The 27809-nt window shown below is 58.6% G+C and overlaps 1 protein-coding gene across 1 annotated transcript; it reads right to left on the bottom strand.

The window, feature by feature from the left end:
- Positions 1-33: 33 nt before the first annotated feature.
- LOC122491084 (PTTG1 interacting protein) lies at positions 34-20436 on the bottom strand. Its single transcript, XM_043593427.1, has 7 exons — positions 20279-20436; positions 19672-19875; positions 11963-12015; positions 9252-9360; positions 5354-5528; positions 4770-4816; positions 34-1937 (listed from the first exon to the last, which is right to left on the bottom strand). The coding sequence occupies exons 2-7, from the start codon at positions 19784-19786 to the stop codon at positions 1891-1893; spliced, it is 546 nt and encodes a 181-aa protein (XP_043449362.1). The 5' UTR covers positions 19787-19875; positions 20279-20436; the 3' UTR covers positions 34-1890.
- Between the last annotated feature and the right edge of the window lie 7373 nt (positions 20437-27809).

Raw genomic sequence — 27809 nt, 5'->3', positions numbered from 1 at the left:
CCACAGAGAAATGAGACACAAGGACACAGTGGATTCAACAAAGCGTGTATTAAACCACTTATTGGAAACTGGTTAAGATTAAGGCACTCTGAACTTGACGGTCTCCTTGAGGTTACAACACGTGGTGCTCTTAGGACTACTTATAAAATGCGGGGACCAGGACAGCCTCCCAGACGCACTGGTGTGGCCTCGGTACCCCGAAGGGACTAAATGCGCTGTATGAACAGGGCACAGCCCCACACCGTTCACGACACAGCGTGACCTCACATACATTACTGTATTAACACAAAGGCTGCTGGAGTCTGCTACAGAGTTTTTCTTATGAATAAAAGTAGAAAGTCAAAATCTGCAGGCTGCTATAAAATACTTAGGAATGTTTCGTAATACTTCAAATTGCTATCAAATGCCCAAGAAGTCAGAAAGAGATAGTCAAGAGTTTGTACAGTTAGTGTCTCAGCTTATGGACATTGCAGGACAGCGCGGTCACCTCACGGCACAGGCCGACGTGGCTGGGGGGGGGGGGGGTGTCGAGTGGTGTGGGGTGTTGGATCCCACTGACCTGTATTGAGAACTTCCCGTGACACGTTGGAGAGCAGTCCCCGACGGCACAGTCACGAGTGCGAAAGCGGAACACATCATTTGTCTTTGCACCTGTTGACCCACCTCCCCGAAGCTAAACGTCTTCCTAATCCAAAGCAATGTGGCGGTGGCCACCGGGACTATTTTCAGAGCGAAGAGAGGCAGTTCACACAGCTGCTCCACAGTCTGCATCCCCGATAGGAAGGATGTGGTCATTTACTGAAGCCACAGATCTTGCTCTGAAAGGCCTGGGGCCAACGGAAGGCACCGCAGGGTGTACCCGGAGGCCACGGACAGCGTCCCAGCCAGAAGAGTGCGGTTCCAAGCTAGGGGTCGTGTGACAAGCAGGACAGTCAGCAGTGTCTCCGTGTAGCACGTGGAAATCCCTCTGGCCGGCCCTGGACACCCTGCCCGACCCCCCAGTGGGCAGAGCCCCGCAGAGGGGCCCACGGGGCATGGTCCCTTCCTCCTCGGGGACAGCCTGGGGACCCCGTGGTCCCTGTGTGACCATGTTGCTGACAGCCTGACTAGGGAGAGCCTGGTGTGGCTACACACAGGACCCGGCGCTGGCCGTCACCAGGGCTGAAAAGGGAGTGGGGCAGTGATGGCCCCTCCAGGCCCACGGCCCAGAGCACCTGCTGCTGCCCCTGCAGGGGGCTCTAATGCTTCATCTGTTATTCAAGTTTTCACTGGAAAAAAATCTTGGTGTTCCGGTAAAAATACAAATTAAAATTTAAAAATTGTCCAGTAAGCAGTCTGAATTTTGACAGAAAAATTTCTTGGTGAAACACCTTTGGTGGAGGAATGAAATCCAAGACTTATTTGAAACGGAATGAAACGGAACGGAACAAAACACAGATTTAAGGTGAATCTAAGTTCTCCCGGACGCTGCTCAGAGCGGCTGGGGTCAGAAGGCACGGCCCGGCAGACTGCGTCTGGGCGCCCGGCTCCCCGGGGGGCTGCCACGCAGGGCGCACAGCCGCCGGCCAGGTGATGGAGGGCGGCGGGGTGACAGGGGCCCTTCCTCCCCCGCCGTGCGCGCACAGCGCGCCGTCGGGCACAGGGACGCGAGGACAGAAGGCGGGACGGAGGCCGGCTGCCCCGTCCGCGGTTGGCTTCACCAGCGGAAAAGGGTAGCAGGATGTGGGCTTTGCCTCCTGGAAGAAACAACACAACCGACCGACCCCCCTGAAAAGCTTCGTGTCTGCAGTGACTAAATACAGATACAGAAGAGGGAACAGAAGCCCGCGGGTCTGCAGGGCGGCGGCGCCGTGCTCCCTGGAGCCGTGCGGGGACTGCTGGGCACGTGGCTCAGTTGTTCTCAAACCTGGCATACGGGTTTTCCTCTTTAAACAGACCTGGAACAAAACAGACCTGGTTATAAATGTGCTCACACGGCAGGAAACGAAGTCCAAGGACACAACACAATTCAGTGTTTCGTGAACACTGTGGCTCTAAGAAAAAGGGTGTTCCGAGCAGGTTCAAGCACCACGCATCACCTTTTTTTTTTTGTAACTATTTCTACTTATTTATCTATTTTGCGAGAGAGAGAGAATCCCAAGGAGGGGCTCGATCCCACAAACCGTGAGATCATGACCTGAGATCAAGAGCCAGATGTTTAACCGACTGAGCCACCCGGGCGCCCCTACACTTAACCTTTTTGAAAGTCAAACCACAGGTGACTTTAAAATTGAAATAAAATTTACCAGAAGCAGTCATCCTAAGAAAAGCAAACCTAAAGAAATAAAAACTTATTGGCTAATTCTCTCTAAGAGGAATTAAGAAACAGCCATTATTTCTCCCCACAGCAATTGGCTAGTATACAGAAATTAACAAAGCACCCTAAATGTCCTTAGAATTAAGGCTACGAAACAATGAGGTGACTGTCCACTTCACCACCACCAAGTGCTCTGACGTGGCTAATATAACGCAGTTGTAAAAATAAATCTCTGGTGCTAAACGCTCAGGCCTAGGAGTCTTCTCTTTGCAGTTCTGAACACACAGCCTCTCCCTCTCTTTAAAAACCTGTATCGCCCACACTTCTCTGGAGCCGCTGCACCAAGTGTATGTGCTACGGGGGGGGGGGGCACGGGGCGGGAGGGCAGCCAGTGCGGAGGCGGGAGGGTGGCCCGTCTGAGAAGGACCGCCGCCTCGGCCTTGGGAGGAAGCCCACGGCGGTTCTGGTAAAGGGAGCCCGTGTGCCAGATGCCGAACACAGTCGTGCTGGAGCAGGACGAACGGAACAGCTCCCAGCTCTACTTCTGGTTTAAAGGGGGGAGACTGTGTTGTGATTAGGAAACCAGACGCCTCCTGAAACCAAGAGAAGGGTTTCCCCCGTGCAAGTGCGCGTGCCTGGCCCGTCTCCCCCCTGGCGGCCCCCCGGGAATTCTTCCACGCGGCTGGGTCTTTGCAAAGTCCAGTCCATCAGGTGGGCTTTATGTCAACAGGCACAAGCTGGCTTCCTCAGGGCAGTTCAGGGCCTGGCGCACCACCAAAACGGAGGCGTGAAGGGCCTCGGTGAAGGTCACGGAGAACGCCCCGCGCCAGGAGCCCCGGCCCGAGGCGCCACCTGGCCTCGCACACACGGGGCAAGTGGGACACTGCAGAGGGGTCAGGCTTCAGATGCTACTTGTGCTTGGCGATAAAGGCACCGTGGTGGAGTCTGTGTGTGAGTGCACGCAGACACGTCTCTCTCGCCGTTCACGGTAACGTCTGTCAGGTGCCAACAAGCTCCTTTCAACACTTCAGTATCGTGAAGCAAGGTGCCCGTGCCAAGGACAGCTGGCGTTCACCGGGCACGAACGTGCGCCTGGAAGAGGCACCGGGGACAGACGGCACCGTGCCGACACGACCACTGACACGACGTCACCCACGCGGGAGTCCGCCCTCACCTAGGCTGGGGACCTGACACCGGGTGAGTGCTGTGGGCACCGGGGACCTGATGGGCCAGCTGGCAGAGGAAGCCGAGGGGCGGGAGCACACGAGGGAAGGCTCTAGCAGCTGCTGAACATCTCACCTGCAACCAAGGAGACCCAACGGCAGGGGGAGAGGCGGTCAGGGCAGCCTCGGGCCCCAGAACCCACACCTGGCGGCTGGCAGGGTCGACCCGAGCCTGAGGTGACACGCACAAGGGCGTGACAGTCAGAGGAGGCCTGCGTGGACGGAGGGGCCAGCCGGTGCTGGGTGGGGGTGCCGAGTCAACCGCACGGCCAGCAGCCCACCAGAGGGAGCCGAGGCTCCAGGACCCACTGCTTTAGTGCACAGGACCTGAAAACACCACGAGAACAGGGTGTTCCCTGTACAGACACAGAACTCCAAAATGAGGGCGTTAGTTAGAAAAGATTTTGAGGGCCACAGTGGCTTGGACGGTTCAGCATCCAACTGTTGATTTCAGCTCAGGTCGTGATCTCAGGGCTGTGGGATCGAGCCCCACATTGGACTCTCCGGACAGTGCAGAACCTGCCTGGGATTTTCTCTCTCTCTCAAAACAAACTTTCCAATTAAAAAAAAAAAAAAAAAAAAAGGAAAGAAAAGATTTTGCAATTTTCCTAATCAGATTCAGCCCAGAGCCCAGCTGCCAGGTGCACCCGACACACAGCAAATACTGCTCAGGCCATGAGGTCCACGAAAGCACTGCGGCCCAGAGCTGGAGGCCCCACAGCAGTCATCGGCGAGAGCGCAGTGCGGCCACTTCTAGCAATCCCAACAGCCCCAAACAACAGCATGGCCGCGGATGTGGGAATCAGCAGAGAACCAACTCAACCCGGGAGCAGATTTAATGTTCTCGCGGACTAAAACATTAGTATCCCCCCAAAATCCCTCCAAACAAAAACCAAAACCAGATGAATCACTTGGTGGCATGGAGACCTCTGGCTAACTCCTTTAAAAGGCGCGCGGCCCGCAGTCAGGTGCGGGAGCAGCGGGAGCACCAGGAGCACCAGGCGCAGGGGAGGCCACACGACCGGCCAAGTTCCGCCCCCTCATCAGCCAATGGCGCTCAGGAATCCGGCTGAGAGTAAACACCCTACGGCTTCACCTTTCCAGACATTCCCTGGAGTTATCGCCTTCCGGACCGCGCAGTCTAGAACCAACGGCTCCTCCCGGAAGCCTCAGCCCAGACCCTGCAGTCACATCTCACGGCCCGGAACCCACTCCCAGCCAAACAAAAGATGCAGTCAGTCGATCCTTACCATATTTTTTTCTGATTTCGTCATGTCTGGATTTCATTTCTGCTCTCCTAAAAAGACAAAGAAATCTCACTTAGCACCAAAATATAACACGATGTTAAATGATGTACCTTCAGCAGAGAGAGTGGGGGTCTGTCCTCTTTTCCCGGGAAGAGACCGGGGACCAGGGTGGGGACAAGCCCGGCCGCCAGGCCAGGCAGCGTGAGGCTGTTTCAGCATCACGTCCTTTGATTCTGAGTTTCAACAAAAGAAATTCAAATATCCAAGACTGTATTTTTTAAAAATATTTTTCACGTAGAGAAAAACCTGACGTCAGATTCTGAGGAAGGTTGGGAACACGCAAACGTTAGTTTTTACTTAGGGGCACACGACGTTGCGGGGACAGCGCAGAAACCCGCCGGGCCTCAGCCCCCGCCGGCAGCTGACCTGACGCGGCAGCGCCTCTCCGGGCCACCATCGCGTTCCACGGGCAGGGACAGGAGACCCGCCTCCCTCGCCCTGTCCCACCACCCATAGGGGCGCACCCCACGGCGGGGGTCGTTTCCCAGGGCCGCGCGGGCCAGTTCCCGAGCCAACGGGGACCTCACCTCTCCTCCTGCCGGACCCTGCGCTCCTCGCGCTCCCGCGCGGCCTTCTCCTCTTCCTTATCGGGCTTCCGGCTCCTCTTCCTGCGGCAGCAGCAGGCGCAGCAGCACGCGGCCAAGGCCAGCAGCACGGCCCCCCCCACCACCGACAGGGTGATGATCAGCGCCTCGAAGTTCACTGCAAATCCCAGCGGGAGGGAGCCGGGGGTCAGGACGGGAGCGGGACCACCCCCTCCCCCACAGGCAGGCCGCAGCCCGCGCAGGGGCCCCTCCTAGGTCTCTCGGCATGTTCGTGCGACTTAAGAACAGTTTACCGGCCAACCACACAGACCCAGGCCACAGGGTCCGAAGACGCTTCGAGCCTGACAGACGGTAACAAAGCGGGCCCGCCCCGAGGGACTCCTCCAGACGGAAGGGGAGCCCCGTGCAGCTCAGCTGATTATTTACATCCAAGTCCGCGGCCCTACACGGCTGGCCCTTGAACACGGTTCACACTGCGTGGGTCTCCTAACACGTGCATCTTCGAGACCTACGGGGCAGAACTCAAGCGCACCTCCTCTCCCTGAGATCTCCTTACGAACACCTCCCCCACGTTGCTGCAAGGACACAGTGCGGAAGAACACAACACACAACACAGGTGCTCGTCGGCTGCCTGCGTGATCATAAGGCTTCCGTCAACAGATGATGCATTACGTTTTCAGGGAATCGAAAGTTGTGCGCGGATTTTCGAGGACGTGTGTGTGTGGGCGGGGGGGGGGGGGGGGGGGGGTGGTCAGTGCCCCTCACGTGTACGTTGTTCAAGGGTCAAGTGCCCTGACTGCCCCCGGGGAGACCCTGTGAGCCCCGCGGGCCCAGCCCCTGCCCCACCTGGGGCTTGAGGACAGGCTGCTCGAGGATTTTGTCATTTCCTGTCAAGACCCAACTTCCGAGGCAAACAAGTAGTTAAAACAAGGTTCTCGATTCTTTCAACTTCTTTTAAGGATTTACAAACCCAAACCAGTCCCTATTTTTCTACTTAATTCAAACCAGAGAACTCGAGTTTTCACTCATCCACTTAAGTCAGCCCTGGAAGAGGCTTCAAGAGCGAACTCCCCCCGTGGATGGTGGCGCGTTCCCGGCACTGAAGTTAGAAAGTCTGGCCGCCACACAGAGCTGGTCCCCTCGAGTCTCCCCCGTTTCCCGGTTTCCCGTTGGTGGCTGGGTGGGGCTTGCCAGGTGGGAGAGGGAGGCCGACCCCCAGTGCCCGGCGCCCTTCAGACCCCACTCAGGCCCGCACAGACCCTCACGTTCAATGCAGGCCGGCCGCTGGCCTCACACACTCTCTGTGCTTTGTTCAACTACGTTCTTTTCTTTTTTATGTTTATTTACTTTTGAGACAGAAAGCGTGAGCAGGGGAGGGGCAGAGAGCAGGGGAGACAGAATCCCAAGGAGGTTCCATACCACCAGCAGAGAGCCGGACACAGGGCTCGAACCCACGAGCTGCGAGATCGTGCCTTGAGCAGAAACCAAGAGTCACAGGCTTGACCGATGGGGCCACCCGGGCGTCTCTGTTCAACTACTTTAAACAGAAACAGGTGTTACATCTGAAATGCCTTCTGGGCTTTAGATCGTGTGTTTTCTTCCCTCCTTTGACCTGTTCTGGAAGTGCCGGCATCACAAAAATTAGCAAGAACAGGTGTAAAAAAAAAAGACCTTTGCTGGCAGATGGCATCATCTTCTGACCAGAGAACTTCAAAATAATGAACTTTAAGAGCCAATCTGATCAGTAAGACAGCTGGCTCTGAAATATATCTACCCCCTCCCCCCCACCTCCAAGACAGCATTTCTGACGAGCAGCTAAAACCAGTTACAAAATAAAAACAGACATCTGGTCATGACGGAGGAAAGTACCAAGGGCCCCTGTCCCCACAGGCCTACGCGGCAAGGCTGTGGCGTGCTACTCGAGGACAGAAAGACGGCCTCCGTGCATGAACACCAACCCTGCTTCTGCACGACGGTTTAACATGGCAAAGATCTTATTTTCCCCCAAACGGACACAGATTTAAAGTCATCACAGGTAAAACCCCAGAAGAAGTCTGCCGAGACGTGGGTGAAAGAACTGTAAAGCACCCACAGCACAAGGTCTAGATCTGGTGCTCCCTGACGTGTGGGGGCCCCCAGTCTCCCCAGATGGCACGAGCCCCACCCCACCCCCACTCCATTCCCACAGAGAAGGTCCTCGGCCAAATAACCCTACCCACTCCTCTGCAGTGCACGCGGGGACCCACGGCGGTTCCCACTTATCCCCGATGGGTAAGTAGCAGGCTCCCGTGCCCCCCTGGCCCTCGGGGTCAATTAAACCAAGCACGTGCTCTCTCGGGAACCAGGGGCGCGGCAGAGCCTGCCCCCCACCACCCCTGGCTAGTTCCTGTCCCCCTCCCCCAGGCTGAGTCACCACGAACCGCAAACTGCTGTGGCCCGCTGTGGCTCTGTCTGTCCCGAGTGAGGGGTACGGCCAGCCCCACAGCCCTAAGGTGGGAATTTCATTTCACAGGCCAGTGATCAAAAATGCCCCCACCTGAAAGGTGTTCAATATCATCGGTCATGCGGGAAGAGCAAATCAAAGCCACAACGAGATGCCACTTCAAACCCGCCAGACGGACGAAAATGAAGGTGACAGATTACCCCAGGCCCTGGCAGGGATGTGGGACAAGCAGGAGCCCCGGTCGCCTGAAGGAGCCCTTCTTGAAAGGCGATGAGTCCGCCATCCCGCCGCTCAGCATGTGCCCAGCGGGAGTGAGTGGGGGGCCGAGCACGTCTGCAGCAGCATGGGGACCCCGGGCGTCCCCGGCAGCCGAGTGGGCACAGGGCGCCAAGCGGCAGCGAGACAGGCAGCCGGTACGCGTGGTGCACGAGTCTCAGACATGCCCCCGAACGGGGAGTCGGACACACCAGCACGCTTACTTTAAGTGAAGGGCGGGGCGGGCAGCACTCCCTGGGGTGGCAGGTCAGTGCACTGGCTGCCCACGGTCCCAACAGGGACAGGCTGTGAGCGCTGGGAATGGTCTACACGCTTTGCTGAGTGCAGATCATCTGTGGGCTCGTGTGAAAATTCACTGAACGTACGTGTGTGTGCGTACACGTATGTGTTTACGTTACACGAGAACAGGAAGGGAGACTTAACATGTGTGCGCATCATTAGAAGTTATGCTTCAACTTTAAAACACCTTGGGGGCACCCGGGTGGCTCAGTCAGTTAAGCGTCAACGGTTGATTTCAGCTCAGGTCATGATCTCGCAGTCCATGAGTTCGAGCCCCGCGTCGGGCTCCGTGCTGATTGCTCGGGAGCCTGGAGCCTGCTTCAGATTCTCTGTCTCCCTCTCTTTCCACCCCTCCTCAACTCATATGTGCGCATGCGTGTGCTCTCAAAAAATAAACGTTAAAAAGGTTTTTTTAAATAAACGCATAAACGTTAAACAAATCACCTTCTAAAGAAAATAGAAATAAAAGCACCTCAACAGTTCGTGCTCAAAATGCCAAGGGCTCCCTGGTCCAGGACTGGTCTCTGTGGGGTCTCAAAAAGGGTTAACGTCCCCCACGAGAGAGCGCCTACAGAATCCGCCACTCGCAGGCAGAAAGGGACAGAGAAACGTAGGAACCTGACCGTGCTGACCTAGCAGGACTCCAGGCACACAGACGCCAGCAAGACACAGTCCCCAAGCTGACCCTCTTCCCTCCGCCTCGCAAGCGGGCCTCCGGCACCCCGGGGACCCCTGGCTGCCCTCCCAGAAAGCACGCATTCTCACTGGCTTCCTGACTTCCTGCAGGGAGCACGTGTTCTGGCAGCTTATGCTAACTGAGCACACCCAGACTCCCCCCGACAGTACTGACTCTGCAAGAGTTCCATGAACACGAACACTTACCCCAGCAAACGCCCCAGCGTGCAGAGCTCAGCGTACAAAGGGAGCTGGGCGGCAGGATCCTGGTCACGGGGTAGTCCAAGCACGCCTTATTGGTGTTGCACCAAAGGCACTGAAAGAGACGAATGTTTGCCAAACCCCAGAAACGCAGCGCAAACACCAAAGAACCAGACGGTCCAGGATACAAGCCCAGCCACACCGTCTGCTCCCCCTCAGTGGCGGACCGGAAGGCCGTGGTCCTCACCCCGCCACAGCAGCTCCACCCCGCCTTGCCCACCAGGGCCGATGTTACTCAAACCCTCTTCCTTCAGGCACCCCACCCAGCCTCTCGGCCTCCGTGCAGTCCTGGAAGCCGCCAGGTGGCTTCCCGCCCGGGGTCTTTGCACGGCCTCCTCCCTGTGCCCGGAACCTTCTTCTCCAAACACACGCCCCTCAACCTCCTCCACAGGGCCTACCTGCCCCACCCCCCTACTTCCTTCCCTTCCCGACACACCGTCTCGGATCGTCTGCAGGAGGACAGGCGGGACCACACTCATTACACGTTTGCTGGTGGACTTTTGCAACCTTGGCAATCGCCGTACAAAGATCCTACCTGTGGTCTCTCCGACCGCACCGGCCGTTAAAGACAACGCAACTAAGGCTCAAAGCGTCCCTCCCAGGACCTGAGATTACTGCAGTGACATGCCCGCGGTGAGCCATCCAGGTGGCACTGACAGGGCACGCACACAGTGTGCCCTCAGCCTCCCCTCTGGCCTCCCAGGCCCCTACCTGTCCTTCCAGAAACCCGCGTGCGCCCGAGGACCCGTGTGGGCAGGCCTCCCGCAGCCCCTGCACCCTGCATTTCTGACCGGACCCGTCTGCGTCCAGAGCGGGCCCACACCTTGAGACTTACTGCCCGCCCGCCTGCTAAGATGGGGGTGCGTGTGCCCCCACAACGTCCTCCCACAGAAGGGCGGGCTGGACCGGACGATGCCGTGAAGTGCGTACTCCTGAAGCCAGAGCGAGGCAGGACACCAGGCTCCTTTGCAGCCGGGAGGCCTTCGACAGTGACATCTGCCGCTAAAAAGCCACGCCACCAGGAAAACACGCAGACAGGTGAGCAAGTTCAGGGTTACCAACAGTAAGGTCTGAGGCTGCAGTAGCAACAGCCTTCAGTCTTTAACCAGCAAACACAAGGGTCCACTCAGACCCTATGACCCGACACGCTGCCAGGTGGTCAGCAAGTTCTCTTCTAAAAGCGTGACCATGGGGCGCCTGGGTGGCGCAGTCGGTTAAGCGTCCGACTTCAGCCAGGTCACGATCTCGCGGTCCGTGAGTTCAAGCCCCTCGTCGGGCTCTGGGCTGATGGCTCAGAGCCTGGAGCCTGTTTCCGATTCTGTGTCTCCCTCTCTCTCTGCCCCTCCCCCGTTCATGCTCTGTCTCTCTCTGTCCCAAAAATAAACAAACGTTAAAAAAAAAAATTAAAAAAATTAAAAATAAAAAAAAATAAAATAAAAGCGTGACCAGCATCCTAGGGCAGAAACCACCCGGGCCGTCTGTCCTGACCTGCCTCGCAGGGTTCCCCGCTGCCAGGAAAGGGAGGACAGGCTGCGTGGCTCTAAACTATCCTCGTAAAACCCGACTGGAGGGAGCTTCCCCTACGGTCCCAGACAAAGGCGTCAAAGCCCAGGGACTGCTCGGGGAGCCACACGGGATGGGGCAGAGGGACACTGACGGGCCCCACACGGTGGCGAACTTTCTCCGGCGTGCCTTTCTGCTGGTCCCCGATGGCCAGCCGCACACGTGCCTGTGTGTCAGATCCCAGGATGGTCCACCTGGAGGAGACCGCCAAGAGCACCGGGCCTGCTACAGGGCGGCTGCCCTCCTGCTCGAGGTCACACAGGGTCAGCACGGGAGCATCCTGGCTCCCAGTCTTCCCGGTAATTCTGGTGAGCTGGTCAGTCTGAGCCCAGGACACCAGGCCCTCCGGGCCGAGGGCCCACATCTCTCCTTGCCCTCACCCTTCCCCGTTCCCAGGTGAAAAGCCCAGAGAGGAGCATCCACCCCAACCCAGGACAACTGATGGAGAATGCGGGACACACTGCGAGGACTGGGGGGCCCACGATGCGTGGACGGCCCTCATTCCTGTGGGCAGGCCGGTTGGGGAAGCAGACTCCCCAGCCCTGGCTGAGCACCACGGCAGGCGGGGCCTCTGGGAACTCGCAGGACGCTCCCGGCCCCATCTTGGGGTTCCATGTGCAAAACAGAGTCACAGTCCCCATTCCCAACAGGCCTCTATGCTCTAGTGGCATCGACACGAAAGCACGGGCCACGGGTTCACAGTTGCAGATTAGACGCTAAATGACGCCCAGCCCAGTGCCCACCCTTCTCCGTTCCCCTTGCCCTCCACTCCCCCATCCTGCTTCTGAACACCGCCCCCCCCCCAAGCCCACCAGCCTCAATGAGGCCTCCTGCCCACTCACACGTGTTCCCAGCCGTGGGGCCCAACCCAGTTTATAAGCCCAGGCACCTGGTCACAAGGTAAGCATGTATGTTAATGACGCTCAGGTGATATCTGCAGTTCTCACGAGAAGGTTCACTACTCCTGAGAAAGACTAAAATGGCATTCGACACCCATTACAGAAACTATCTCCACAAACCCCAGACGGCAGAACCTTTAACACCCACAAGACCCCCCCCCCACCCCGTCGTGGAGAGTGGGGGTGTCTACTTACAGAGACGTTTTTCAGGCACTCCTCACAGGTCCTGTTTGTGTTCTGAGAACAAGCTGCGGGGAAAGGACAAACAGGTTACTGAGAACCGCTCACTGGAAACACCGGCCCAGGCGGCCAGGGAGGCACGCAGCCTGCGCTCTGAACCACGGAGACGAGCAGCCAGCCTCCCAGGTGCAGCAGCGGGAGTTTCCAGCCTGGCTGCAGGCCGGCCACCAGGGAGCGTGCACACGCAGCCCCAGGGTCCCATCTGCAAGGGGTCGTGCGGAGAAAGGGGCCTCGGGGCACAACGGCCGTACCTTCGGGGAAGAGGAGCGGAAGTGGGTGCATAGCACGCACCCAACTGGCCCAGGCCCGCTGGCTCATCGGCACAGTCTCTGGAACCAAAGGCCACGGCAATGCCAGGCCCGTGGGACTAAAGCCAGGCCTCGGCCCCCGCCAGTCCCGCCCAGGCCTGAGGGAGAAGCCCCCCCCTCCTGAATCTGCCGGCTCCAGCCGCTCTTCACGGCAGGGAGGGGTCACACCCCACCCAGCCAACAGCCCCGGAACTAACTCGCAGCCGGGGGGGGGGGGGGGGGGGGGGGGGACGACGTCCAAACCCTCTCAAGCAGCTGCCGTCTTCCGCACCCACAGCTGAGCGCACACGCTTACTCCGAAGAGGGGTCTGTGCCACCCCGTGAGCCGCCAGAACCGCACCCCACAGTCGTAAGGAGCGACCACTTTGCAGGCGCCGGGGAAACTGAGATTAGAGGGGCTGACGGGGCCAAGTCCGCGGAGGCAGAGCCCCAGGGGACTGTCGGCCGCGGCGGCGGGAGGCGAGGTGGCTCAACCTCAGCCACGCACCCAAGCGCTTCGCTCAAGACGCTGGGAACACGTGCCCACTTTACGGTGCCAGGGAAGCCGACGACAGCCAGATGCGCGCGTACAGAAGGTGGGCACACCGGTGGCGACGGAACGGCGCTCGGCCACGAGGAGTGCGCCACGTCACGTGGACCGACGGACACCGGACACGGACGACCACCCGCCGGATTCCACGGGCGTGCGGTTCTGAAGCCGGCGAACTCATCTGCACCGGGAAAGGGACGGCGGCGGCCTGAACCCTCCGGAGAGATGGGCACGTGCTGGAGCGTGACGGGGGTCACGTGGGCGTCACTTACCCAACGGCACACGTAAGACTCCCGTGTTTCACCGCACGGAAGATTTGTCTCCAAAGGAAAAGACAAACGTGAAGCTCCGGGTCACGACGCGCGCGGGGAGGTACCGGGACGAGCGCAGGATGTCTGCCGCGGACTTCGCCGAGCTTACCGGAGGGTCCGGGACGGGCCCCACGACGGAGGAGACCCAGCCAGACGTGAACAGCCGACACCCACGTGGCGGGCGTGCGAGGGAGCGCTCGCCGTCGGGTCTTCCCACTCTCCCGCACGTGTGAACGCGCTTGTGACGCATGACCCCGTCCGCCCAGGGGAGGAGCTCCCGTTTCAGTCCCACGCGTGCTCATGACGTCCGTGAAGCGGGACTAACTCTCAGGCGCGTGAAGCCTAACCCTTCTACCTTCCACGTGCTAAGCACGATCCCACTTTGTTTAAAACGAAAGCCCGCTTGTCACGGGCCATCCCACGGCCGTCTTTCCGCTGGCACGCCACTGGCTTTACCCTAAAGCTGACTTCCAACTACTGTCCTCAGAACGACAGACTCAGGGCGCCCGGGTGGCTCAATCGACCGAGCACCTGACTCGCGATTTTTGCTCAGGTCACGATCCCAGGGCCGCGGGATCGAGCCTCACGTTGGGCGTGCTGCGTGTGGAACCTGCTTGGGATTCTCTCTCTCTCTCTGTCTCTCCTCGTCTCTCTCGTGTGCTATCAAATACAAAATAATTTAAACATTAAAAAAGAAAAAGAACAGACATAACTTAGCTCCACGGAGGTAAAGAAACAGACAAGTCACAGAACACCTCGATCTCTGCCAGCACCACTCAGAGGCGGGGTCGCAGAGGCGCCAGGACAGGGAAAGGAACAGCACCGCCTGTCTCAGAAGCCCCGTGCCCTGGAGCCGGGAGGCGGGCCGGCTGTGCCAGGGCCGGGGACTCGGCCGCCACATCCAAGCACTCCCTCTGTCCGTCCGCCAAAGGGCCAGGCAGCGGGGGGGGCCTCAGTGTCTAGACACAGTTCCCCAGGAAGGGGGCCAGGGCTCCTCGGAGAAGCAGCTGATCCCAGAAGTGGGGCACAGAGAGGACAGAATCAGCCCCGGACAGACTGCGGCATCACAAAGTGGCACCAACTTAGGAGCGGATAACAAAATAACTCAAGGACCCAAAGGCCGGCTTGAAGACCGGTGGGGGGGGGGGGGGGGGGGGGGGCGGGAGTCCTCCTTGCCAAACAGGGACAATTTAAAATCAAAGGGATTGACAGCCACGGACTCCAGCCTCTTGAACACTCCAGGATTTCACCCGGACGTGGAGTAAGTACGGAGAAGGCCAACTAGCAGAAGCAGAAGCAGGGGTTTGAACGCCTGCGGTTCTGCCATCATCGGGGAAACCTGGACGCCAAGACCACCGCGCGCGCTTGTGAGGTGACAAGACACTTGCGGTCTCAGAGCGCCTCCCCAGTTTCATCGCTTATGAAGACAAAGTGCACCTTACAAGCGCCCAGAGTATCGGCAGTACGATGACAGGACGACGGGACACAGTGGCAGCAGGCGCCCCCGGGGGTGCAGGGGGAAGCACACGGCCACGTGTGCTGGAGTCTGTCAAAGGCGCTGGAATCCAAGTAGAGGACACCAGGCAAGGCCAACTGGGGCTCCTTCTACAGAGTCGTTTTCTGGGAACAGACTGGGGAGCGGTGCTGGGTGGGTGGGGAGACATGCTGGCCAGAAGCCCCGCACGGTCCTGGACGCGGGCAGGGGACGGAATGACACTACCGGGATGACGGGTACACCGGGTACACACACGCCCTACGTTACATCTCCAAGTACTCACGAGTCCTGTCGATGCCAACTGTCTGATTTTGACCCTCATAGTCCCATGACGCACAGGAGGCCCGCCGCAGAGAATGAGGGGCGAGGGGGGAAGGGGCAGGGCCGCAGGACGACGGACCCTGACGGACCCTCGGGCGGTCTGGAGGGGGGAGAACAAGCAGACTCGGAGCGAGCACAAGGCAAGCATGGAAATGCTGATAACAGAAAGGCATGCGGAGTTTGCTGTGCGATTTATTCCTTCAAGGTTTCGGCAGCTTCGATCTTTTCTAAACAGGCAGGCAGGGAGCCACCGTGAAAATCTGCACGACTGCCTGTCACGCCCACTCAAGTCCTTTTTTCTTTCCTTTAGCGAGAGCAAAGCACGCGTGCAGGGGAGGGGCAGAGAGGGAGAGAGAGAATTCCACGCAGGCTCCGTGCTCGGCGGGGAGCCCCATGCGGGGCTCCCCAACTCACGACCCTGGGATCACGACCCGAGCAGAAATCAAGTAGGACGCTCAACGGACCGAGCCACCCAGGCGCCCAAGTCCTTGTCGAAAAATTTTATGAGAAAAGACATACCTCTCGTCAATCTTAATCGAGTGGCCACAGGGAGCAGGGGGGTCGGGTACGGGAACTTTTTCACGGGAATTTTTTTTCTGTTTTCGTTTGTAACGTCTTTTTGAGAGCTGGACTCATGTCAACTACACCCCGAGATACACACCGTAAACCTCACCCATCCCACGGTGTTGAGACCACAGACCCGTAGGAGTCAACGGAGACCAGCCCTCCGCCTGGCCCCGCCACGACCACCAACCGGGCAGACGTTCAACACAAGCAGAGACACCTACACTGGACAGTCTTCCCGAAAAGAGCCGGCACCGGGAAAAGGTTGTTCTGTTCTCTCCCTTACAAAACACCTCACCGTCTTGCATGGCTGGCAAGGAAAATACCCCACTTGCTGCCGCCGTGGACGGCGGGGGTTGAACTTCTCGGTCACGGGACACAGACCACGTCCTGATGGCCGCAGACCAGCACCACGGCCTCCTGCTTCCGGAGTCCAGCGCTGTGTGTGAACACGCCCGTTCCACAAGTCCCCCACTGAGAGTCTGTTTACCAACGATTAGAAACCTTCGGGCGTCACTCACTCTGATAAAAAGGTCTTTCTGTCAGGATACGCTAACCCATGGCCCGGTTTCACGTACTTCCCTAAAGTTCCGGGTGAGGCCACCAAGGCACACACTAGCAGGGGTGTGACGAGATCTGTCCTGTAAACATAAAAAAACGAGCAAGTACGCATTTACGGAGGAGCAAGTACGCATTTACAGAGCCCGCGTCACACACAGGCAGGAGGGCGGCACCTGGCCGGCCCCCGGCACAACAATCCCCTCATCGGACACTGTGCCCCCTCTGCACGGCGACAGAGAGCACCTACGCCATCCGTGTCACTTGAGAATCAGGGGTGGAAAAGTCATTTAGACGAAAGTCCTGGTCACCTTCCTGTCCCAACAGAGAAGAGCTGAGCGGCATGGTACACGTCTTCCTCAACTTATGATGGGGTTTCGTCCCCAGAAACCCATTCAAAGGGGGAAATATCCTATCAAAACTCCGTGTAATTCCCTGGTCTCTCTCGAAACCCTACAACACTTCCGTTGGCCTGCGGACGGGCACAGCCGCCTGGCCCACAGCCTGTTTTACAAGGAGGGTGGACGTCTCGAGTAGTTGACCGAATACCATACCGAAGTGACAGGTAGACCGTGTGGGCCCAGAACGGTCGTCGGTGTGCGGGGACCGCGTGGCCGCCCAGCCCCGGGGTGACACGGCGTGGGGAAACTCCAGGCACCGTGTTTACTGAACGCACATCCTTTGGCACCGCTTACGGTCGAAAATCCTAAGCCGAACCCTTGTCAGTTGGGCACCGTCTGAACATACAAATGACATGCACCACCTGTATACACACTGGAAGGCCCTTACGACTGGTTTCAAACGCCGTGGTTCTCGGCGAGAGACAGGCGGGTGAGGAAGCGCGTCCCCCCCAGTCCTGTGCCGTTCGCTAGGAGCAGTCGGGGCGGGCTCCCACTCCCGACCTGCACAGGCCACGGCTGAGCTCCTCTGTATCTTTCAAGCGGCTCCGAGGTACGGAGGAGTCGCGGGGATGGAGTCTCACCCCCCACACGAGGTGGGCTCCACAGGGCCACGGAGGGTTCTGTAAATTTAGGAGTTTCGCTCTAAAGACCTTCAGAGCATCCTGGGTCCCTAACGTCTCCATGCCGCCAAACACACAGTGGGACGTTAGGAACCGTCAGCGTGGGACCGCTGTGACGCATTCGTTGAATCTGCACGCCTGTCGTGGTTGACTTACGTGTCACCTTGACGGGGCTCAGGTGCCCAGACGGCTGGCAGACATTTCTGGGTGTGTCTGGGCGGCTGTTTCAGAGGAGATCGGCATTCGAATCGGCTGGCTCAATAGTGAAGACCGGCCTCACCGTGGCCAGTGGGCAGCACCCAGCCCACAGAGGGGCCCCCACAGAACAAAAGCAGAGCCACCGTGAATTTACTCTTTCTGCCGAAGCTGGGACGACCACTTTCTCCTGCCCTCAGACACCGGGGCTCCCGGTTCCCGGGCCCTCCTACATGGAGGAACCCGGGCAGCCTCCCCGGGGCTCCGACTTGCAGACACAGGTCCCGGGACCTCCCAGCCTCCACAGCCACGCGAGCCCACCCCTCACGACACATCCTTCCCCACAGCTGCAGACCCCCTGCCGGCTGTTTCTCCGTAGCGCCCTGATAGCCTCGCAGGGGGACCAGTGATGTGAACGCCACAGTCACACCCTACAGGGCGACGGGCGGTAAGCAGCGCGTGCTCTGGGGAAGGGGGGACCTCAGCGCCCCAACAGTGCCCCCGTCCGAGGAAAGGCAAACGAGACCCGAGGGTACCTGAGTGGGAAACCCTCCCGGCACACCGCTCCTCCCGCGTGAAGGAGTTGCTGCAGGAGAAACAACAGTCCGCCACCTTCCCCCGAGGACCCGAGGACCGGAGGACCCGGGGCGAGTCCACGGGACGAGTAACCACCGTGAGCTCAAGGGCGGAGGGGCGGCTGAACCGACAGTAAGTGCAGTGCCACGTGGCAACCGTTCTGATCTAATTCCCTAATTAAAAAACCAATGAAAGTCACCAAAGGACACCGCCACTCATCCCAGCACGCCAGGGCAGTTAAAAAGCAGAGTGGTCAAACTCGTCACTTCGGGGCACCCCTGACCCGCCCCCTCCAATTACGCGGACACACACCCGCCAGCCCCTGAGAAAGACCCATCTCCGGCAGCTTATCCATTCCGGTGCGGTAACAGGTACCCACTCCACGTCTGCGCTTGGAACCCAATCCCGACCAGAAGAGCTCTGTGCACCGCGTTTCCACTGCCTCCTTACGAACGTCCAGAGAGCTACGTCCCAAGTGTCACAGGCACACACACATTTGGAAGTACATCAGAAGAAAACGAGTCCTGTACTGGAATCACGGCAAAACTCAACAAGCCGGGATAATACTGGCCCCAAGTCAGTCCTGCTTGTGGAGCCCTGGAAACAGGTCCAGAGGCCTACCGGTGACCCCACCACCACCACCAGTGATCACACGGGTACCCCCCACACAGCAGCCAGCGCAACACTTCAGACACACCCCAGCTTAAATGTTTCCCTGACCTGCCACCAGGCCGGGAGGCTGAGTCGGAGGACCGGCCCCCCTCCACTGGCCGGCAGGAGGACAGCCTCCGGCACTACTCCATTTCTGGAATCTTCTGAGACCTCAGCTTGGCCCTAGGCCATACATTTCCTTCCCTAGCAGCCTCCGACCCACCCACCCAGCACTCAGGGTTTCTTGGTCACCACCGCTGTCCCAGCACCTGGCAGGGCGGCTGATAAGAACAGGAGATAAACCAAGGAAGGACCCCCACCCCAGGTCTGTTGAGTGCAGAAGCAGAGTCAGCCCCTTCAAAGCGGCCGGTACTACAGCTCTCCTGACTCCACTGAGCCATGCAGTAACTCGAGTACTCCTTCCCGAGGGGAGTGGGGCCCCAGGCGCCACACCAGTGCCCGGCACCCACGCCTCAAGGGGCCTGGCCCCTGGACACCGGCTACCGACCAGCGCTGGGGCTCCAGCAGGTTAAGCTCCACTTCCTGACTCAGAAACTAACCGCCAGCTCGGTCAGAGAGGGTCGAGTGAGACTAAGAGGGAGGGCGAAGTACTCAGGATGATCCTGCGGGTCCCGCTGACACCGCCCCGCGACCGAACCAAGACAAAAGGCCGGTCTGCCCCCCTCCCGGCGCCCCCGCTGCAGCTAGACCAACGGGAAGGCCGCAGCAGCCTGGGGCAGCGACTGGGCACGGCAGAGACCCCGGGCCCCCTCCACCTCCCTGTCCCGGGACCCTGGGACCCCGGGACCCCGTGCCCCCTCCCCCGCCTCCCCAGCCTCGCCCATGGACCCCGCCCCCTCCACTTCTTCCCCCGCCCTGCCCCGGGACTCCCCGCCCCCTCCACCTCCCCGCCACGCCGCAGGACCCCCCACCCCTCCACCTCCCCGCCACGGGGCCCCCTCCACCTCCACTTCCTCCTCAGCCCCGGGACCCCCGCCCCCTCCACTTCTTCTCCGCCCCGCCCGGGGACGCAGCGCCCCCTCCACCTCCTCCCCCGCCCCGGGAAGCACCCCCCCCCCGCCCTCTCCACCTCCCAGCCCCGCCCAGAAACTCTCAGCCGCCCCGAGCCCCTCACCCGCTACGGACGGCTCCTGAGCGGCGGTCACCGAAAAGAGCAGCAGGAGCAGCGCGGCCACGCCAACAGGCAGCTCCCAGCGGGGCACGAGCCCGCGAGTGCCGCCGAACGCCATGGTGGCTGCGGCCCCTTTCGTCGGTCGTCGGTCCGTCAGACGTCAGCCTTACGCGCTCCACCTCCGCGGACGGGCTAGTCAGTCCCCCCCTGAAAGAGCAGCACGCCGGAAGTGGGCGGGGCGAGCGGCAGGGGCGAGTGCGCAGCCGCGATTCCCTGTTCGCCCCGCCCCCAGCCCTCCGGCCTGCCCCCCGCGGCTTGTGTTCCCCGCCTTCCGGAGCGGCGGGGGCGGGACTCCGTGCGCGTGCGCGTGCGCGGCTGAAAGGCGGCAGTCTGGGCCGGGCTCGCTGTGGTTCAGTGCGCGTGCGCGGCCTCAAGGGGCGTTCAGGGGCGTCGGGGGCGCGGTGGGCTGGACCCTAAAGCCGTGCGGAAGTCCGGTGCGGTGGCCTCGGGGCCCGGTAGTGCCGCCGTCGGTGCCAGGCTGGTCCCCGCGCCCGGGCTGCACTGGACGGGACCTGTGCTCACGGAGAACAGCTCGCAGTGAAGCTGTCACCTGAGAGAAGCCTCGGGCTTCGCCCGGTGTGGTCGCGGAGACGCATCTGGGCCCGCGCTCCCGTCTCCACACCCCGACAGAGCCTTGGCCCTCGTGGTGCCTTCTCGGGAGCCTGCTCGAGGAGGGATGCGTACTGCAGGAGGCCGCTCGCTCTGCAGACTGTTTCCGTGACCAAAGTGGAGGAGGACGTGGCTGGTGTCCGGGGAAGCTGGCCACGCACCGCCGGCTCCCCCAGGCCCCGGGGGGGGGGGGGGGGCTCGGGGCGGGGCCCACGGTGGGCCACCCGCCAGCCTGCTGTTCCCGGCCCCCACGCTGTTCTCAGGCATGTGGCACTGCTGCCCCACACCTGCCTCGGCGGCAACTCCGGCGAGCTCCGCAGTCTAACGTGAGGATCAAGACCAACGTGTGGCCTGGAAGCTTCCATGCCTCCCCCCCCGGAATGGGGGGCCCACAGCCCTTAGAGTTTAGCTTGCCCTTAACCTCCAGGGCCGGGGTGCAAGCACTGTTCTCAATCAAAAGAGTAGTTGGTAATTGTGTATTTGTGCCTCCTTCTGTGTGCAAGGACCGAAGGCAGCACCCCATCATCTCTGTCCCGTCATTCCGTCATGGAAAAGCACCCAGAGGGGGTGGATAACTGGCCAAGGTGTCAGGGCTAGAAGAAAGGGGTGCATCAAGGGCTAGCAATGAACCTGGCCAGGTTCTACCTCTATGACCCCCCCCACCCACCCACCCAGGTACTCAGTCTCTATGAGCTCACAGCAGTACTGACCATCATGAGATCACAAGATCACACACGGGGGGGACCCACAGCCTCAGCGTTAGCTCTTCCCATCTTCCACTTCAGGGCAGACCCAAGTTAGCCTGGGTGCCCATGGTGCTGGTCTTGGTCTGCCACGCAGAGGATGAAAGGATGAAGACCACGGGCCCGTGACATCGTGTCGATGCCAGCGTTTAATGTTTTAATTTGTTCAGACTTTTCATGAAGTGACAAGGATTCCTGTACGGGTAAGGCAGCAAAGGCCCCTTAACTGTAGTAAATGACCCACTTCTCCTACTGCAAATACCTCCAAATATCTCCACGTGGGATCTGCTGTTTAGGTAAACAGACGTTTAAAAGCTCCATTTCCACTGGAAATGGAATAAACACCTACCTGGGTTTAGATATATGGCCCCAAAAACCCAACACGTTTTCGTCCTAACAACGCAAACACACAACAAACAATTTAATGATGGTCGAAGGACATTGGACGTTTGTAAACCAAGACTCCGTGGACACTGCTGCATTTGAAACGGCGCCATCAGCACTGGCATGTTTTTTAAGGAGGCGTCCCACCCAGCGTGGAGCCCAACGTGGGGCTTGAGCTCATGACCCTGAGATCAAGAGCTGAGCTGAGATCAAGCGTTGAGTGCTCAACCAACAACTGAACGACCCAGGCGCCCCAGCAATAGCATTTTTTTTTTTAATACCCAGCAGTAGCATTTTAAAACCCAACTGTGTTCTGCAACATTTCAACAACATGGATGTTCAAAAAATACTTGGCATCTAGAGTCCATTTCCTGTTTTGAAAGCGGGGAGGAAGTGGCAGCGTTACTTCAATTGCATTCAGTTGTCAAAGACCTTTAAGCTTCCAGGAGAGACTCAAGCAGCATCAGGAGCACACCCGCGATAACTTTTCAGAGAAACGGAATGACTCCTCTTGGCCACGTGCGATTAAAAGCGTATGACTGGGGCGCCCGGGTGGCACAGTCGGTTGAGTCTGCGACTCTTGATCTCAGCTCAGGTCATGATCTCACAGCTCATGGATTCCAGCCCCACATCGGGCTCTGTGCTGATGGCGTGGAGCCTGCTTGGGATTCTGTCTCGCCTTCTCTCTGCCCCTCCCTGGCTCGTGTGCACGCGCTCTCAAAACAAATAAATAAACTTAAAAAAAATTTTTAAAAAGAGCGTATGATTTTTCCAAGAAAGATAGCCAAAGAATCAGACCGCACAGTCACAACGGCATCAATTTAGGGGAAGTGATGGTCAAATCCTGCACGATGGGAAAGGCTGTCCTCCAACACCAGACTGGTCATTGGGTGGAATCCAGAGCCGTGGTGATGCCACATTTCCAGGGTCCCCACCCTGGAGTTGTGCATATGGAAGTGGCTTGCTGGGCATTTTCACCAGAGTTGTTTTTATTTGTGGTCAGTGTGCCTACCATCTGATTTTATTTGTCATCAAGAGTACATTCCTCTTGGGGCACCTAGGTAGCTTGGTGGGTTGGACATTTGACTCCTGGTTTTGGCTCAGGTCAAGATCTCATGGTTCCTAAGACTGAGCTGTGTGTTGGGCTCCGTGCTGACAGTGCAGAGCCTGCTTGGGATTCCCTTTCTCCCTCTCTCTCTGCCTCTCCCCAGCTGGTGCTGGTGCACATGCACATTCTCTCTCTCTCTCTCTCTCTCTCTCTCTCTCAAAAATTAATAAACATTAAAAAAAAGAGTACATTCCTCTTAGTAAGTTAAGGAATTACTTCCAAAAGGCCCTGTAAAAAAAGAGCAAAGCTACTACCTGAAGCAGGTAACACATTAGATCTCTGTGATCAGCTGAGGACACAGGGAGCACTTGAGGGCCTGGGACTTTGGATGGCCTTGGAGGGATCTTAGGAGCTCTTGGGTAGGCGGGGGCTCCGAGGACCTCTGGGGCGGAGGGAGGGATGGACAGAGCCCATTTTCCATGGCTGGATCAAGGGATGTTACCTGGACGCACGGCGACTCCAGAGAGAACTACAAGGGGCTCTTACCTGCTTGGGTTTTGGAGCTGGTCCTGGTTCCTGCCGTGTGGGGCCTGGACTGAGGCGTGAGACCCGGAACACTCTGGTCAGCCATCCCCTGTGAGCGGTCTCGATTCTTAAAGTGTTTTTCTGTGTCAGCCTCTCAGAGTCCTCAGAAGCGGGCAGCGGGGGCTCTAGTGACCCTCCACCCATAATTTGACAAGACAGGAAACAACTTTTTCAAGGCCACGCAGCCAGCCAGAGGCAGGGCTAGACTTGGAGGCGGGGCTTCAAACCGAGTCCCCTCCAACTCCTCTCCATCCCACGGGCACAAGGTGCGAAGTTCTCAAGAGGATCGTTGGAAAACTATCGGGAATAGGTCACAACCAGGACAGGGCCTGAGGGCAACCAATTCTACAGTCCGTGTTTCCAGAAACTGCCTCGGGGTATCAACTCAGGCCTGGCTTCAGCCGGCCCAGCCAGAGAAGGCGCCCAAGCAGGGCCGACCCCTCCCGAGGGGGCCTCCCCGCTGCACACACCTGTATTCCTCGCCCACACACCCCACCGTTATGTCCATGATTAGACTCGTCCTCCGGTTTCGCCCAGCGCTTCTCAATCATGCATCAGAAGCACATGCAGAACATGACAAAGCCAGACTGTTAAGCTCACCGCAGAGTCCCTGACTCAGCAGGTCTACAGCCAGGCCGAGAGTCTGCGTCTCTAACAAATGCGCAGGTGAAGTTGGGCCTGCGGTGAGGAAACAGCCTTTGAGAAGCGGGGCTCTGGGTCACCGAGTCTCCACCCGGCCCGCTGCGCACTGACACGGCCGGGGCGCACTTACAGGCCGTGCTGCAGGCGGTCTCCCCCGCCAGCAATGAAGCCCGAGCCTGAGAGGGACACTGACGTTTCACGCTCCGCAGGTGCAGGCCAGGCTGAGCCCCCTGAGCTGCCAGTGCTGCCAGCATGGACCTTTCTAGTTCCCCCACCTGCCCAAGTAAAGGGTCCCAGGTCATATACAGCAAGAGGCCCTCACACAGTCAGCATTTACAATAGAAGTCAGGAACCCAAAGCCAGGTGCCCCCCACGGGTGCAGGTCTGTGGCAGGGTGGGGGGTGCTAGGGTCGTGGGGATATAGGATAGGATCAAAAATTGACATTTGGTCTTAATGTTCCTGGCACAGAGCTCCTAAAACCCTTGGAATTTCCTGGATAGCAAGAGTGATGAAGGTATCTTTTGTTACTTATAACAATCCTTTCAAGTGCATCTGAGTTTCTGTTAAAGAGGGGACTTTTGGAAAGCACCAAAGCCTGGGGACCAACCTTGTGAGCAGAGGCTGGAATTTTCAATCCCACCCCACTGATGGAGGAGAGAGGAGCGGGGAGGGGCTGGAGGTTGGATAGTCACCAGTGGCCAACAAGTTACTCATGCCTGTGTAATGAAGCCTCCATAAAAACCCCAAAGGACTGGGGTTTGGGGAACTTCTGGGTCCGGGACCGTGTGGAGGTGTGGGGAGAGTGGCCCCCAGGATGCAGAAGCCCCACACCCCTCCCCCGTTCCTGGTACACGTCTCTCCATCTGGCTGTTCATTCACATCCTTTGCAATAAGCCGGTAACCCAGAGGGGAAGCTGTTGTGAGTTCTGTGAACCACCCCAGCAAATTAAATGGATCTCTGATCTGTAGCCAATTACCTGAAGCACAGGTGACAACCTGGCATTGCATCTGAAGGCCGGGAAACAGTTCCGTGGGACTGAGCCCCTCACCTGTGGTATCTGGTGCCACGTCCAGGTATCTGGTATCAGAATCAAGTTCGATTTGTGGGACATGCAGTGTCCTCAGAGAACTGAGTCACTCGCTCGATGGTGTGGAAGAAACACCCATGTCAGAGGTGGCCGACCGTCCAGGTTTGCCTGGACTGCATGATTACCTGGGAGGGAGGACTTTCAGGGTTAAGGCCGGGACATCCCAGGCCCACCGGGATACTTGGTGTCAACAAAAGTGAACAAAACTTGAGAATCTCTAAAAGAAAGAAAGTTTTCTTTGAGCCCAGGTCAGGACAGCTGTCCGGGAAACACGGTCTTCACAGGGAAGGAAGTGCTCCGGAGAATGAACAGTTTTTACCAGAATTATATGCTTTTTTAAAATGTTTATCCTGAGAGAGCGAGAACACCTGAGGGAGGGTAGGGCAGAGAGGGAGAGGGAGAGAGACAGAGAGAGAGAGAGAGAGAGAATCCCAAGCAGGCTGTTCACCGTCAGCACAGAGCCTGATGTGGGGCTCGATCTCACAAACTGTGGGATCGCGATCTGGGCCGAAATCAAGAGTTGGAGGCTTAACCGATGGAGCCCCCCAGGCGCCCCCACATTTGTATCCTTTTTGACATCCTGTGAGGGCTCGGGAGATCGTAGAGCAGCGTGTAGGCAGGAGTCACGGGTTTTGTCACAAAGGAACGCGGGGAGCAGGAAAGTCGATCGGTGCGTCAAGGACGAGATGGTCTTCCTCTAGCGGAGTCATTCCCAGAGCAGGCACCCGGTGCAGGGGCGGCGGGCTGTAGATCAGGCTCTGGGTCCCAACAGACTTTCCCTCCAGTCGTGCTGACTGAGAAAGAAATCTAAACTGCCCCCCCCCCCCCCCATAAATCAGGCCCTTAGAGAAGCCGTGGGCTTGTACCCAGGTCATTCTGACACCTTCCCTCTCTTCTCACCCAGTGTTTGCCACTTGCTGCTCTGGACCAGCCACCGACTTGTGTCCAGGGGCCCCGAATTCTGGATCAGCCACCGGCCCGTGTCCGGGAGCCCCAAACTCTGGATCTGGGCTCGTGTACTTGCTTTGCACAGTTCTGCACTGTTTACCACACAGACCCCCAAAAGCTGGAAGCCGGGCTCACTCCCTGCTCTGAGCCGCCCCCGGAAGGTGGTTGGGGGAGAGCTAGGCCCTACCTGACCTGTGGGGTTAGCAGCGTCCTAGTTTTGAGACAGGTCGCGTGGATGCCAAGACTGATCTGGTGAAGGAGAAACGGCCGAAACACACCCACGGTACACTCTCACGGTATCCCTTCCACTGAAAAGGGATAAAACAAAACCCCTAGATGTCAGCTCATTGAAGTGCATGCATATTCTAGAAACAGACATCAAGTTGCTTAGATAAATGATGTATGGTTTTGGTCTTGAGTCTCAAAGCCGTCTATAAATAGGAAGGTGAAAGAGAACAGTCCCAAAACTGGAAGCTCTTTTTTTTTTTTAGTTTTTTTTTTAACATTTATTTGTTTTGGAGAGACAGAGAGAGGCAGAGCATGAGCAGGGGAGGGGGAGAGAGAAAGAGAGAGACAGAATCCGAAGAGGCTCCAGGCTCTGAGCTGTCAGCACAGAGCCTGACGCGGGGCTCAAACTCACGAACCACGAGATCATGACCTGAGCCAAAGTCGGACCTCAACTGACTGCGCCACCCACGCGCCCCTGGAAGCTCTTTCTTTAAAAGAAAAAAAGTTTATTTAGTTTTGAGAGTGAGCACAAGCAGGGGAAGGGCAGAGACGGGCGGGACAGAGGATCTGAAGGGGGTTCTGTGCTGACAGCAGAGAGCCCGATGCAGGTCTCGAACTCGAAAGCCACGAGATCACGACCTGAGCCAAAGTCAGATGCTTAACTGACTGAGCCACCCGGGCACCCCTGGGAGTTAGTTCTCGACAATTTTGCCCATAGACAGGTGTGTACCTTTAGAGTGAGTGGGAACCCCGACCGGAGGTCTGGGGATGGAGGGGACACAGGGCACCAGGAGAGAATTCCAGCCCTGGCTGTAAGAAGGGGAAGGGAGATTGTCACCCAGTGTGTGTAGACACGGTGCACAGGGAAGGGGCCCGAGGAAGGAGAGCAGTTTGGTAGAAAGATGCCCGACGTCCCTCGGAGGTGACCGGGCTTGAGAGGAAGGACCTCGGGCAGGCAGGCCACGTGTGAGATGGGCTCGACTCACACAGGGGCGCCGCTGAGGTCACAGCGACTGGGCAGGCAGGGCCACCAACATTCATAGGGCGGGGAGCCCGGGGGTGACCACAATTCCATTTTGCTCAACTGGATTTTTAACACTTCGGAGGAGCAGAATAAAGCCTGGCTCTTTTTTCCTAGGCCCGGAAGGATGTGGCGCCCCTTTGCTATTCTGTTTCAAACGCGCCGTGTGAATAGGGCCGGTCTGGAGTGGGACACGCGATTCTGGCCGATTTCTAGGGGACCTGGATGGGGTGGGCCGTCAGGCGCGGCCTGGGGAAGGGGAGGCGTGCGCCCCGGAGGAGGAAGACGGCTGTCGCCGGGGCTGGCATGAGGCCCGGAGGCACAAACGGGCAGGAGATGCTGGAGCGGCCCGGTGTGGCGTCCACGCCCTGGCGGGAGAGGGGGAGGGGCAGAAGGAACCACCAGCAGCCGAAGGTCAGCGTGCGAGGGGCTCGGCTTCACGTCTTTAAACCTTGCTCTAAGCTCTGTGTCCTACGCTGCTCCGACCCTGGCCCACACCCAGCCTGCCGACCTGTGCCGACTGGTGGGAACTCGCGCGTCCAGGGCACCACCGCTGGGTACCGACACGCACAGTGATCCCGCGACACCGGGCCGTTTCACTCGGTCGTGTGGCGCTGGGCGGGCAGGACTTCCAGGTCAGCCCTGCCCAGCCCGCGAGACACAAACGCTCCTCTCGGCTTGCCTTCCGCTGCCCCGCCCCCAGGAGCAGGTGCAGACAGCTGCGGGGGGGGGGGGGTGTGAGACGCTCATCTCCCAGCTCCCCACACGGCCCCTGAAGGCTTAG

The sequence above is a fragment of the Prionailurus bengalensis genome, chromosome C2 (genome assembly GCF_016509475.1).
Source record: "Prionailurus bengalensis isolate Pbe53 chromosome C2, Fcat_Pben_1.1_paternal_pri, whole genome shotgun sequence".
Classification (NCBI taxonomy): domain Eukaryota; kingdom Metazoa; phylum Chordata; class Mammalia; order Carnivora; family Felidae; genus Prionailurus; species Prionailurus bengalensis.
This window is presented reverse-complemented; position numbering and strand designations above follow the sequence as displayed.